Source organism: Pseudonaja textilis, chromosome 2, assembly GCF_049901715.1.
Source record: "Pseudonaja textilis isolate UNSWEBS1 chromosome 2, rPseTex1.2, whole genome shotgun sequence".
Taxonomy (NCBI): domain Eukaryota; kingdom Metazoa; phylum Chordata; class Lepidosauria; order Squamata; family Elapidae; genus Pseudonaja; species Pseudonaja textilis.
In genome coordinates, this window is record NC_141991.1 from 38,528,158 (window position 1) to 38,543,448 (window position 15,291).

Sequence of the window (15,291 nt, forward strand, 5' to 3'; positions counted from 1 at the left end):
TTAAATGTAAATATTGGCAGCTTGCATTAATAATACAATGAACTCAATATCATTGCCCTGGATTAACTTAACTTCTAGGGAGAAAGTGATTGTTTAGTTTAGAGACTAGGTAAAAGATACACAGTAGTTTCTTTGCTTAATTCATTTTTCTGGAAAATTAGAAAATAATGATGAGAACCTGTTTTCAAGACCTCCCCGACAGCTATATTCCCATTCAGCTTCAGTTGGTAACCTTTTTCCTGCCCAACTGCAAAAGGCCACAGCATCATTCCAAGAAACATGAAGAACTGGATGATCCAGCCTGAGAGATAAACAGACAAAGCCAATGGTACAGCAAAACAGGGTTGGTTGGCCACTTGTTAAGATTCTGCAAAAGGAAGGGGTTAGAATATGTTACCAAACCACAGAATTGTTTTACACAACAAGCGCTGGTAACAAAACCAATAAAGGCAAAACACGGATGCTTACCCTCAGTAGAGTTAGTTTCAATCTAATTAATGGATACAACTTTAAAAAACAAAAACCAGACATACCAAAAGGTAAAGCAGTTCAGCTTACAAAGGTTGTGGAAAAAGAAAATGGGAATAACAAATGAAAGGGTAGTATTAATCAGGGATAGGATTCTACCGGTTCTGTACACTTCTGTAGAACCAGCTGCTCTGAAAAGCAGCAAACAGAGAGCATACGTAGAATTGGTTCTATGTCTGCTGCTCTTTTGGCCCACCCACCTGCCCGGGCTCTTACCTGACCTTTATTTCCTGCTTTTTCAACCGCAGCTGCTTTGCGCAACACAGCTGCAGTTGAAAAAGCAGGAAAAGGGTCTTTTCCAACTGCTACGCACTTGCATGCAGCACTGCTCAGCTGTCTGGGCAGCTCAGCATGTCGTAAATTGCACTTGCGCGACTCATGCATGTGTGCGTGATGCAGAGCAACAGAACTGGCAGTTATACCGGTCGGATCCCATCCCTGGTAGTAATTGTATGCTTCTGAAAGGAAAATGGAATAAATTGGCTACCAAATGTCATGTGTTAGCAGTACACATGATGTTTTTAATTGTCTGATTCAGGCCTTTGAGAAGCCTGCTTACTTCTTGCCTCCAAATGTCATGGATGCTCTAACACTGAAGTTTTTTGTTTTTTGTTTAAAGAGATTGAGCACATCTATCTGAAATGGTATAGGGTTTCCTGCTGGAGCATGGGTTTGGACTAGAAGACCTCCAAGACCTCTTTCAACTCTGTTTTTCTGTTATTCTTTTGCACAACATCACAACTAAAACTGCTTTTGAAAAATGGTGTACACATTGCAAATAAAACTAGTGTGTTGTGAGAAGCATAGCTTCTGATCACTTTTCCAAACCAGACCAGTACTGTGTTATATTTCAATATATAGCATAACATATGAACCTGTCACCCTTTCTCTAGCTAATCAAAGACATATAATCCCTTTTCAATCCATTTAATATTAGGAGGAAGGGAATACACCCCAGCAGAGAGTCCAAGTATATAGGCAGAGGATTTATTCTATATGTCTCTATGAATGTGCCAATATGGTCTTAACTTGGATGACAATGGTTTTGAACAAGAAATCATAAAAATAACTCAGAACTTTTTTTAGCATTTCATTATCTGAAAATAAAGCACACTGACATATACACGTTCATAGATGCATACTTTTGGTCAGCAGCAAATATTAAATCAAAGATGATATAAAACAAATATCAACTTCTGGTCTTTGAAAGAGAGCAACATGTTTATTTTTTTTCTCTTGTGAAATACCAGTGCTTTTATTTGAGTATAGAGAATGTACTCATACAAAGCATGGGCAAATATGGACAAATCACACGTAGTTTGCTTGTGGCAGAGCTAGTACTACCCAAATCATTAAATGAAGTGCCGTATGCTAATATCTCATAGGACAGATTGTAATTTTTCATTGTCAAACCTAGCAACGTGTATTTTACAAGGACAACGTAACCTAACATTTTCTCCATTAGGAAACTCTGAGGCCCGATGGGTCATTTTCATGATTTCTCCTGTTTTATAGCATAGCAATAGCTTTTCCTTGTTGTTTTATGATGTATCTCTATTTACATTGAAACCTAGGTTTTCTACTTACAGGATACTCAAAACTGAACTACTATATGCCAATAAAAATCACTAAAATTATTCGAATGGACCTTAGCAAAAAGTCCACGAAGAGTTTCCACTCACTAAATGTTGTCTTCTCTCTAATCAAACAAGTAAACTGCCATTTCTGCAATTTTTGTCATCTTCACGAACCATTCCTCCATTGTGGGAACTTCAGAAGCTCTTCATGTTTGTGCTTATAGCAGGCTTGCTGCAAACAGTTCTTTAAAATCTTAAAGAAAGCTATCAAATCTCCACATAGCATTATCTTCTCTAGGCTAAACATATCCTACTCAACTAATTGTTCTTCATATGTTTTTCTTTCTAAACTCCTTATCATCTTAGATGCTCTTTTCTGAATGTATTCTAATTTATCACTATCCATCCTATAATGGATTGCTTAGAATCAGACACAATATACTAGGGTTCAGTCTATTGCTAATCATAGTCAATGAAGAGATTATTCTGCCTATTAAATCTTGACAGGAGTACAGGTGAGTAGGTAGATAACTACATTTTGGACAGTCTTCAGTTGTTGGGGCTGTTGCAAGGGCTTCTCTGTCTTACAATTTATTACTGTATCTCTAAATGAGACTGCAGACTATTATTAGGGTGCTGCAAGCAGTCTTTATTCGGTTCTAATTTAAGCTATTAAAAGGAAGTGATACTGAGAAAGCTTTTCATAAATTTACCTCATAATGTAATTCATTAATAAGAAATGAACATCAGGCTCACATAGGTTTTAGGGCGTGGCCTTGAAATCAGGAGGAAAAGAAAGTAAGGTAAAGATAAGGATAAAGGATATGAGTTAATGTTGAAACTGGATGAAGTAGTAGTTCTGATTATATGGCATTGGTTTCTTGGTCTAGCAGTCTATCTTGTTGAACTGACACATATATACCATTCTTACCCATCATTTAACCTTGTCTCTTTTTGTCTTAGTTCCAGTGTTTGATTCTGTTCAGTCTAAAGTGCATTTGTCCACTACCTCCAAAAGAGACACCTACAGTTTAATGTTTTATTTGATCCCATTTAAGCAACACATTACACAGAATATGAATATATATATATATATATATATATATATATATAGAGAGAGAGAGAGAGAGAGAGAGAGAGAGAGAGAGAGAGAGAGAGAGAGAAGACGTGTATCTTTGGTTATTCGGGTTTTCTCTCGCGTAAGATTGGCAGTATCTGGGCAACGTTTCGATGAAGTCTCATTCATCATCTTCAGGCTTGTGTCTTCGGCTCTGTGCTTCTCAGAGTGATGTGAGCTTGCAGCTGCTTCTTCCTTTTAACTGCTAGTGGGGGTGTGACTTGATTAGGTGGGGGCTTGGCTGTGTTCTGATTGGGTGGGGGTGTGTTCTCATTGGTAGGGGGTTTGTTCTCATTGGTAGGGGTTTTGGCTGTGTTCTGATTGGTTGGGGGGAACAAGAAAACGGCAAAGCCCTCCTCCCATATATAAAAGGCACTACAGACAAAATCAGCAAGATCCTCCAAAAACACAACATTAAAAACAGCATTCTGCACAAACAGAAAAATATCCACCATCCTAAGAAACCCCAAAGACAAAATCGAATTAGAAAACCAAGGAGTATACGAAATCCCCTGCACTGCCTGCCCTACCACATACATTGGACAAACTAACAGAAGAATAAGTGCACGCATTGAAGAACATAAGAACTCAATCAAAAAGAAGAAACGACCTCTTCCCTGGTCCAACACCTCAAAGCCACAGGACATGAAATTGACTTTAAAAATACCAGAACTATCGCCAAAACCGAACACTTCAACAGCAGAATAATCAGAGAAGCCATAGAGATAGAAAAACGCCCACACAGCATGAACAAACGAGATGACACCTCCCGCCTTCCAGCCATTTGGAAACCCGCCCTCATGAACAGACGAGTACCTAACATGAAGAATGACACCAGACCCACACCCATGAGAGCCACACAAGATGCCACCACCACACTTCCATGTAGAAAACAGACTCACACCCACTCAGAAGATGAGACACGACCACGGACCAGAAGCTGCACTGCAGCTGCATCACTACCCACTTCAAACCCCTCCGAGCCATACATGAAGCAAACCGACACCCACTATGAAGATGCAGCATGACCACGAACTCAAGCCAAACAGCAAGATCACAGCTCACCAACTCAAATCCCCCAGCAACTAAGACTAACCTGAGCACAACCAAGCCCCCACCTAAACAGAACACGCCTCCAACCAATCAGAACACGGCCAACCCCCAACCAATCAGAACACAGCCAAACCCCTACCAATGAGAACACACCCCCACCCAATCAGAACACAGCCAAGCCCCCACCCAATCAAGTCCCACCCCACTAGCAGTTAAAAGGAAGAAGCAGCTGCAATCTCACATCACTCTGAGAAGCAAGAGCCGAAGACAGAAGCCTGAAGATGATGAATGAGACTTCATCGAAACGTTGCCTAGATACTTCGATCTTACGCGGAGAAAACCCGAACAATCAAAGATCCACATACAAATACCCATGAGAACCTCAGAAAACAAATATGTGTATATATATATATATATTATTATTTTTTCTTAAGTTTTCGCAGGTACATACATGTATGGTATTCAGCTTTGTTCGGGTATTTTCCCACGTCATTATAGTTGTGCTTTTAAAATTGTAGCAACGTTTCAGCAGAATCTCATCTGCCATCATCAGGCTTCTGTATTGTGTTCGTCTGTGAGTCAGACTTTTACAGTTGTTTCAGTTTTAAATTTGGGGCTAGCCTACTGCTGTGCCAGAATGTTTTTTTCTTCATCCTGATTGGTTGGGAGTTTTGGTCTGTGTTTATTGGTCTTGGAGTTTGCTGTGTTCTGCTTGATTGGTGTTTCTAATATCTTCTGTCTGTTTTGTGGCTTTTTTTGTCTTGGTTGGCTGGCAACATTGTGTTCCTGTATTGGAGGCTTTTAGTGCAGCTTGGCTCCGAGTGACGGCTATCATTTGTTAGGAAGCTAGGTTTCATCTGGGTGCCTGGTTGGGGTGTGTTTGAGCTGAAGGTATCAGGGTTATCAAGACCTGAGAGCATGAATATAAGGGATGATTCCACCAGACTGTCAATTATTTGGAAGCCTGCACTCACAAACAAAAAAATCTCCACACCACAAGCCAGGCAAACACCTGGGCACAAACAGATCCCCCCTGACATCTCCAGCTGAAACACACCCCAGCCAGGCACCCAGATGAAACCATCCTAATAAATGACAGCCATCCATTTACTTGGAGCCAAGCTGCACTAAAAGCCTCCAACACAGGAACACAATGTTGCCAGCCAATCAAGACAAAAAAAGCCACAAAACAGACAGAAGATATTAGAAACACCAATCAAGCAGAACACAGCAAACTCCAAGACCAATAAACACGGACCAAGATTCCCAACCAATCAGGATGAAGAAAAAACCATTCTGGCACAGCAGTCAAACACGTACAACTCTTCTCTATAGTCTAGCTATAATTGAAAAGCTACTGTAGACCCAAAAGTGTTTTTTTTCCCCCAAAAAGGCAATTGGACTTTTTTTCTTCTTTGAAAACATTTCATCAATTCTAAGTGACTGGTGCAGAATGGAAGAATTTATATCCTTTGCAATTATCTGATATCCTTGCATTCGCCATTAGTCAGTTAGAACTGAAGAAGCTTCTTGGATGAGAAGTAGTTGTCAAAGAAGAAGAAAAAAACAAAGTCCAGTTGCCTTTTGAAAACAGTCACCTTTTGGGATAACCATGACCTGGATGACTGAGAATATCCACAGACATCGAGCTAGTCGTGTTGTCTATGGAGATTCTCAGTCATCCAGGTCACGGTTGTCCCAAAAGTGCTTTTTTCAAGAAGCAACTGGACTTTCTGTTTTTTCTTTGAAGACGTTTCACTTTTCATCCAAGAAGCTTCTTCAGCTCATTCTCAGCTAAGAGTTGAAGAAGATTCTTGGATGAGAAGTGAAATGTCTTCAAAGAAAAAAACAGAAAGTCCAGTTGCCTCTTGAAAAAAGGGACTACTGGATTGTTGTTTTTTTTGTAATGCCTGTACTAATCTTTCTCACATCTCTCCAAAGTTCTGCCTCTCACAACCTTCTTTCCCATCTGCCTTCTCCAAGCCCTGAACCTGAGCCCCTTGTTTCATCCCCACATTGTATGAAATGAGAATTCTTTGCTCTAAGCACAGTAGAAAATAGCCCCTTCTTTTAAGTGTCCTCATTTCAGAACGCTAGTCTGGGACACTTAGATTAATAAGTAGGTGTCATGATCTAGATCAGGAAGATAAACTTTCACATGGCATTAAGGTTAAAGAGAGCAGATATCTAGAACACTTATTTAGAACTGATTTTGACCTTTCTTTCTTTCCCCTTTAATTCCCTGATGACAATGGATGCTTCTATTTTTGCAATCAGTTCATTTTCATTCTTTCCCATTGGAGACTAAGTAAGAGAAGTACATTGAAGATGATATTATCATCATATGGTTCTTGTCATAAAAGATTTTTTGAAAAAGAAAAAAAGCCAAATGCTTTTACCAGCCCTGAGGGGAAGAGACTGATTAATACTATGTAATGAAGGCCATTTCACGGCTTATAGTTTTCTCCAAAATAAATCCAGGAAAAATGAGGACTTCATATTAAAACTTTTGCTTTATTTTAATAAAAAGAGGTACAGGGTGGGGTACTGAATGTGGGGAGCAAATCTATTTGCATAAATAAATGCACATGTTTCTAACCTTTAAACCTTTTAAAATTTTCTTTATAAAATAATTCTAGTTATATCCTGTGGTTTTCTGTAGTTTGATTAATATAAATGAAATCTAATTTATACTTGAGATGTGATAATATAATTCACTAGAAATAAAGTATATACCAATAGCTAGCTTAAAATTTCAATGAAAAGTGAAAATACAGCCTTCCCAAAATTTGAATACAGGTGTTCCTTGGGTTTATGACCACTTTTTCAGTGACTGTTCAAATTTGTGATGGCACTGAATGGGGATAATTATAACCAGTCCTTGAGTTTTGGCTGTCACGGTGTCCCTACAATCACATGATCCAGACACTTAGTGCCTGCCTTCAATTATGATGTCACAGCAGGTCATAGCAAATCATCTTTGATTTCCAACATTCACTGCAGCCAAAGGGAGAGACAGCAAGAACTTGGAAATTACTATCACATGAGGTCCTTGCTTAATGACACATGCAGTCCTTGCCTAACAGCAGCAATTGGGACTGCAGGAACTGTAGTCACTGAGTGGTGCAATCATGTGATGTCATGCTTTACAATCAATATCGTAAATCAAGGACTACCTGTATCCTTGCAACCTTCATAATCAATACATGCATATGTTTTGTATTTATTTACTGAAACTGTAATGAGAAGCAAGCAAAACCACAATTATCAGATACAGGACAGATAGGTATGAGTAGATACATTTACATATGAATACGTTTTCCAACACCAAAATATTCATCTTCTTAGTGATTAGCAAGTTATAGGACCTCCCCTCCCTCATATAAAATGTATCAAGGGGATGTAGCATATCTCAAGAAATCAATGATCTTTGAAACATCAGCCGGTACTTGTTGCAGCCAATGGTAAGGTTTGGGATTGTCATAGAATAACAGAGTTGGAAGGGACCTTGGAGGTCCTTTAATCCAACCCCTGCTCAAATAGGAGACCCTTTAACATTTCAGAAAATGACTGTCCAGTCTCTTCTTAAAAGCCTCCAGTGATGGAGCATGCACAATTTCTGAAGGCAAGCCATTCAACTGGTTAATTGTTTTCCCCACTAGGAAATTTCTCCTTAGTTTCAGATTGCTTCTCCTCTTAGTTTCCATCCATTATTTCTTGTCTTGCCTTCTGGTGCTTTGCAAAATAGGTTGACCTCCCTCATCTTTGTGGCAGCCCCTAAAATACTGAAACACTTCTATCATTCTCCCCTAATCATTCTATAGGGGGAGGCTAAAGAATAGAATAGAATAGACATAGCTAATTCCTGCAACTGTTCTTCATATGTTCTAGCCTCCAGTCCTCTAAGCATTCTTGTTGACCTTCTCTGCACTCTTTTAGAATCTCAACAACTTTTTTACATTGTGGTACCAAAATTGAATGCAATATTCCAAGTGTGGTCTTACTAAGGCTTCTTAAAGCAGTATTAATACTTCACATGATATTGATTCCAACCCTCTATTAATGCAGTTTAGGATTGTGTTGGCAATCTAATAAGAAATTCTAACAAGAAATCTCCCCCACCCCCAAATAAAATCTGATTTAGATAGGTTCCTTTATTCTGACAACACCAACTTGTTTGTGTTTATTTGTCTAGTGATGCTTAGTTCAGTGTATTAAAGTATCTCTCAGTGACTTTGGTACATTTTCAGTAAAAAACCCGTAGAAACTAAATACTGTTTGGGGCTCACCTCTTTAAGATATGAGAATCAGGGCCTTCTGGGTGCTTCCAATTGGCTCCTTTAACTGGTAGCCACCAAGGAGCAATTGCAACCTAAAAAACAGGCAAAGAAAATATTGGCGTTCTTCTGAAGGCCTACCCATCCAGCTAATTATATCAGGCAGCTGCCATTAGCAATAAGAAAACAGAGACAAGACACATATGACTCGGTGCTTTCAGTGATGGTATTTGAATGATCATATGTCCATTTAAATAAACATTTGCTGTATATCCAGGTTTTTGTCAGTGTAAGCAATTTAACCAAAATCAACTAAAATGACCACCAACCCCCCACTTCAAATTAACCATAGTTTCAATGTTATCCAAATTAGGAAAGGGTAATTATTTGCTTCGGAAAAAGCCAGTATCTTAACATAATTTCAAACAGTAGTTCAAATCTTTCATAGATGAAACTCAGCTTTCCAATTTAGAATCAGTTATGAAATCAATTTCTTTATGCTATTTGATATCAGTGATTATATCTTTACAGGTTGTTCTTGAGTTACAATCATTAGCTTAGCAAATGTTCAAAATTAAAAGTGCACAGGAAAAAGTGACTTATAACCAGTCCTCACTGGTATGACTGTTGCAGCATCCCCACAGTCACGTGATCAAAATTTGGGGCACTTGGCAAACAGCATGTATTTAGAATGGCTGCAGTATTCCAAAGTCATGTGATGACCATTTGCAACCTTCCCAGCCAGCTTTCAACAAGCAAAGTCAGTGGAGACTGACTCTGAGGGAGAGGAAGAACAGGGAGTGGAAGTGTGGCTCCGAGGTTGTGGAGGAGGCTGGGGAAGGGCAGAGGCCAGCTGAGCAGTCAGAGGAGAACCCAGGCCCATCCCCTATCCAGGCCCTAGCCTCGGGCACACAGGGAGGAAAGGATAAGGGAGAGACGTGGTCTACTTGGGAGGAGAGGGCCTTGATCCTCTTCATGGGCTGCAGGTGTGAGAACTGCATAAGGTTTGGACCTGCGTTCTGGCAAACGCTGGAGACAAAGCAGGTTTTATTTTGGTTTGAGGTTATCTTGGTTGGCATCCTTCCAACAGAGTGTGCCTTGTTATCTCCTTGAAATATTTATTTAAATATTTCTCCTGTTCCGTTGTGGAAATTTCATCATTGTAGTTTGTTTGGTTTTTATTTTCACCTCTGTCTGCTCATTAAATTTGGACTGTATTGCTTTCTTTTGAAGACTATTTTTGAGTATGTTTTATCTCCAACTGAGAATTATTGAACAGTGGGGCCAAGTTGGAAGCATTAAAGGACATTTATTTACATTTTGGATTTTATTATGTTTGTGTTACACTCTGGGACATCACAGTCAATGGGGAAGCAGGATTTCCTGGATAATGACCACGTGATTCATCTGCAGTGATTTGTTAACTACTGTGCCAAAAAAAGATCACAAAATTGGGTGTGACTCACTTAACAATCATCTTGCTTAGCAATAGACATTCTGGTCCCAATTGTGGTTGTAAGTCAATTGTGGACTACCTGTGTGTTTTCTCACTAGTTTCTGTTGTGCCCATTGTGGTTAATGAGCATGGATGTTCGTGACCAAGTACCATAATCTAATAATCATTCATTGGGGAGCTTCCAAAATCAGCAATAGAGCATCTGAAGAAAACCATGCTTAGCACCAATGTGCATAGACACATGTTCTAACTATTGTACAACAGCTTCAATTATCCTACAATTATCCTATCCTTTATGTGGACTGTCTGCTTGAGACTTGATAATATTAAGCAATCACAGCAAAGATTTCAAAATGCAACAGTGTGATTTCTTAGTTATTCAAAAACCACTCTGGTATTCAAAGAAAGATATGTTATTGGCATAACATTTCAAGATTTTCTCTTCAGCTATGAAGGTTCAAAAACTGTATTAATTTTAAATAAGTAAATATCATAATTCTTTGGATCATCAGTTCCAAAGATCACAGGAAGAGAATATGATGTACTGTTTATACTCTGTGCTGCAATATAGAGAACTGGATATAATTTACTGTAAATAATAAAATCCTCACATCATCTATCAAAATGATTAATAGAAACTTGCTTCTAAACTTGCTTCTTGCTAAAGTGACTGTTATTTATTGACATCATCTATGTTTCAAGTTGCTTGTTCTAAAAATAAGATAAATGCTTAAATGTACATCTCTCAATTGTTTTTCAAGAATGCTGAAAAGCTTTTAATTAGATTTTGTGCTAATTAGGGAAAAGATTAAAAACAAGATTATGTAACACACAACCCCTCTCTTACAATCAAGGAACTTAATTGCTTTTCTAATGCACAGCATTTTTAAAAGTCTCATGGTGTTACCTAAGAGCATACAGATGAGCTGCAAATTAACTTAAGCAGCATTATACATGGATAGAAAAAAATACTTATTTATGACATTTACTCCCTGTCTTCCACTCCAAAATGAAACCAGCTAGCCTTTCCCTACCACTGGTGAAATCTAGAATTTACTTCATGTAAGTTAAATACCCATTTGTGCAATTAATGACTTATATCAAGTGCTTGATGACCATATTTGAGAGACTGAATATATTCTTTAGCAATTGCCTTGATCCCTGATTTAACAAAAAAAAAGCAGACCTGTGTACTAATTTTTCAAGATCATGTATCTTAGTAGTTGTACAGACATCAGAATTATCAGAATTGATCGATCTCTGAGTCCCTTGGTGCTCTCTGAGCTTGGTCGTTTTCTTGTAGACATTGCATTACTCAAACTAGGTAACATCATCAGTGCTAGACTAGCATTAATGATGTTAACTAGTTTGGGTAATGAAACATCTGCAAGAAAAGTTCAGAGAGCACCACGGACCCCTCCTTTCAACACCAAGCTACAAATATTCTCCTTTATTGATAGATCTCCCCTTTGACATAATCCCATTATTATTTTTATTATCATTAAATCTTTAGCCAAACACAAAGCAGGGCGAACTCAAACTCTGCCAAGCATGTGTGTTTTTCATTATCCACACAGAATCCAAATTTACTCTTTGGAAGAGTTACCAGATTTGAGCTGCAGAAATTCAGGTGACCAGAAGTTGACAGAGGTTACTGTTTTCTATATCTCTTTTCTGGCATCTACTAGAACAAGGATCTGATAGAGATATAATCTTTATAGAAAGTACACTAGCACTTTCAAATTGAGAAGCAGAACTGCAGAAGTTCATTCAAGTTTTTGATTTCACTTTTGGCCTTCCCAAGTTTCACTAGGAAAGATTCCTGTTTGAACAACTGAATAGCTATATGGTCAAGTATCTGCTGTTATCAAGCCATCTTCCCTGTTGCTTTTTTAGAACATGAGATCCTTTTCCTGACATAATATAAAGTTGTCAAATAGACAAAGTACAGTTGATGTTGCCTCCTCAATTTATTGTAAGTCCAACCAGAAGGAGAGATAAAAGGTATTGCTTTCTATATATAAAGTCAGAGATTCATCTAGCTAGTCTAACTGTGGATTTTCAGGAGGAAAAAGGAATTGGAAACAGCTGCATGCAAAGCATCTGCATGATTTCAAAGCTATTATCCCCTCTCCAAATTCCAAAGTATTGCAATTGCCTAAGCATAGGCTAAAACAAATAACTTAGGACCCTTTACATATCCCAATGTAAGAATCACCAAGAATACCAAAGAACCCAGCAAATCTTCTTCATTGTAACAGATGCCTTTCAAATATACATTCCCCATCGTCACTACCACTAGCAACTTTTAACAATAATTACAAGCTATCATTTGACAGCAGAATACTCGGATCATCATGGACAGAGAAGTTAACCAGTCTTGAAAGTAACATATACATCCTCAAAGAAAATGTTTACTAATATATGGGAGTTGTCATGGTTCCAACCAAGCCAGCAAAAGAAAAGGCCACACTGTGAGCAGAACAGGTCTTTACTGGAGTCTCAGCTTGGCACGTGATGAACAATACAAGTAAACAGGTTTCTATTCAGCTTTACTGGTTTCTGCTAGCAAGTTGGCTATATGAACTCAGCATGCTCCACCCTGCTGTTCCTGGTTGCTCCCAGCTGGCTGCAGCAATTACTCTTGCTGCAGCCCTGTTGCTCCCTGGCTGGCTCCAGCAAGTATTTTTTTGGCCCGGCTCCAGCAAGTACTCTTCAGGCCTGGATGGCTTCTAAACTGATCACAGCTGGCTCCTTTCCCAGCATGAGCCCCATCACTGACATCCATCTGTGGCCCCATGCATCCCCTTCCCCCTGTGCATGTGTAACAATTCCAAAACGTACCTTGTGGCCACTTTGAACAGTGCGCTGCCTCAGACTTTGACAGGAGTATTAGGACAGCCAGGAAGTCATGTCAATCCCAAGGACTGGATGTATCACTCAGCAATACAATAAAGGCAGTGATCCACATTAGATGTGTTTTTATGCCTCCCAGATTACATTTCAGGGCTGAAAATACATTCTGATACTCAAGGTAGTTCTTACTTTTGTATCATTTGATTCTTTGCATTTTAACTGATTTATGGTTTATTAAAGGGCCCAAGATCAAATCTTGGAGGAAAACACTTGCATATTTGCCAATGTATTTTAATCATATATTTCAAACATAGAAAATTGTTGTTGGCATCAATATAACTAAATGACATTCTTGAGGACAGCTGCATCACTAAACACTGCAAGGAACTCTTTATTATTGATAAGGTATCATTGATAAGGTATTAAGACCTTATCTAGGTTCCCTTAAAATCTTAGAGGTTTTTTTTTTTATTTCCATGGCTTTGCACATAAGTATCTTGCTCTTCCATTAAGCAAAACAAAAAGTTACATGGTAAAAAGTGCCACCTATACTGAGAAATAAAAGGTGAGAGGAATGGAGGTAGAAAGATTCACAAAATGTAGCATTAAACAATAGCTTGCAAGTATGTACGGAAGACAAACTCATGTGATTGAATCCCACCACTGATACATTAGAAAAGAACAAAAACTCTCATACTGCCATAAATATTGGACTTTTAAGTATGGCATATTCCCTGCTTAAATTAATCCAGTTTCTATGTTTTAACACCTTTAATATTTTAAAGTTATAGTGATTATTTCATACTGAAAATTCAAATTTTAAGCATCACAGTATTTGAAGTTTTCCATTCTTAGTGTACGTCTGCAATTGACAGAAATTACTGGCAGACAGACAATTATGAATATGAAATGTGAATTTCTGCCACTTGTTTGCAACAATAAGTTAGGGCCTGAAACTATTGTCTCATAACTTATAGCTTTACCTATATAAACCTATATGTGCTTTCAGATGAATACCTAAAACATCCAGCATAAATATACAGACACAAGAAATGGTTTTGCAATGGTTGGGCCATATGTACTTGAGATCAGACCCACAGGTTTGTCATCGAATTCTCTAAACCCAGGTGTGCTCCATTGTCATCTTGATTATTGTCATAATAACATTTAATGTACATGTAATATACGATATAGAGGTGATTGCATTCTCTTGGTTTTACTGCACCTATTCTCCATCTAGAAAATGAGAATAACAGACACATAATGTTCTCAGGTGAACAATATATTCTCTTTTGGTAAAAGAATAATTTTACTCTTTTCAAAAGTGTACAATTTAAATCTAAGGCTTTGCAAAAAAGTGTGTCATGTCATGAGCGGTGCCATCATTATTATACCAGCCAAATCAGAGGTTGTCATGGTATTACATTAACGAAGAAATGAATATTGTTATGGCACATTTGTTCTGAAGCTGAGTGTTCACTTAGCTAGTCGTTTACAAATTCATGAAAATACTTCTAGGTTTTTTTGGTTAATTGACATGTGTCTCCAAATTGAAAATGTCCCTTTGAAGTGAAATGTTTGTTTTATCTCATTATACTTAACTTACAAAAATACCAGGAATAGCTAGCAGTTGAAAACTGTAAAGAGAGACATTTAAGAATTGATTTTACTTAACCCAACTCTGTTTTTCAAAACCAGGGTCAATCACAACAAGAAAATTCAAGAACTCACTGCCTTCAGATACCAAAGAAAAGGAAGGATTTAAATATAATAAATGTATTTAAAATTACAGCTGAAGTTACCACGAGTTTATGTAACAGATTTTTATATGTAACTAGGCCAGAGATGGTCTTGGTAAATTAAATGACACTACTGAAGGCAAATGAATCTTGGGTGAATCCTTGGTTCTGGACTTCTCAGAGAACTCCATCTGACTCCTTTGGAAACAGAACATTGAAACGATGGATTTGGGGCTTGAGAAATGTATCCATAAGTACATAGCTATTGGTATCTGGTAATTAATATTCACTCAATATGCTAGAGTAGACGTTCTTTCCTCTAAAACAGAAACACCAAGGAATCTCTCAGTTGATTTTGAAGTTGCCGAACATCAGACCCAAAAGAATTTCCCAATCCTAGCCAGTAAAACAGGATACTTTGATCATCAATACAAGCAATTTTTACTTTATGATATAATCCTGAAGATTTCCAGGTTTTGAGTGATGACACACGATCACTGTATCTTCCTCAGACTTGCCAGGACTCTATAACTTTATATGTTAGGTTAATTTCAATTAATAAGAAGGCTTTTGGCATATTTTTTATGTATCATTCCTGTTTTTTACATTTGGATGTTCTGGATACTTGAAAATTTTCTCTTTTCTTTCTTCATTCTTTCTACTGGTTAATGACTGCAATAAAGTCATT

General features: G+C 37.9%; 1 protein-coding gene and 1 long non-coding RNA gene across 2 annotated transcripts in view; one reads left to right on the forward strand and one right to left on the reverse strand.

Moving 5' to 3' along the window:
- The window catches only part of SUMF1 (sulfatase modifying factor 1), a 76,118-nt gene that overhangs the window by 17,398 nt on the left and 43,429 nt on the right, over positions 1–15,291 (reverse strand). The window contains exons 4-5 of the mRNA XM_026722524.2: positions 8,565–8,647; positions 179–301 (exon numbers count right to left, since the gene is read on the reverse strand). Coding sequence (XP_026578309.2) covers positions 179–301; positions 8,565–8,647 — 206 coding nt within the window. The remainder of the gene's footprint in view (positions 1–178; positions 302–8,564; positions 8,648–15,291) is intronic.
- The window catches only part of LOC148126831 (uncharacterized), a 59,437-nt gene that overhangs the window by 11,024 nt on the left and 33,122 nt on the right, over positions 1–15,291 (forward strand). The window lies entirely within an intron of this gene.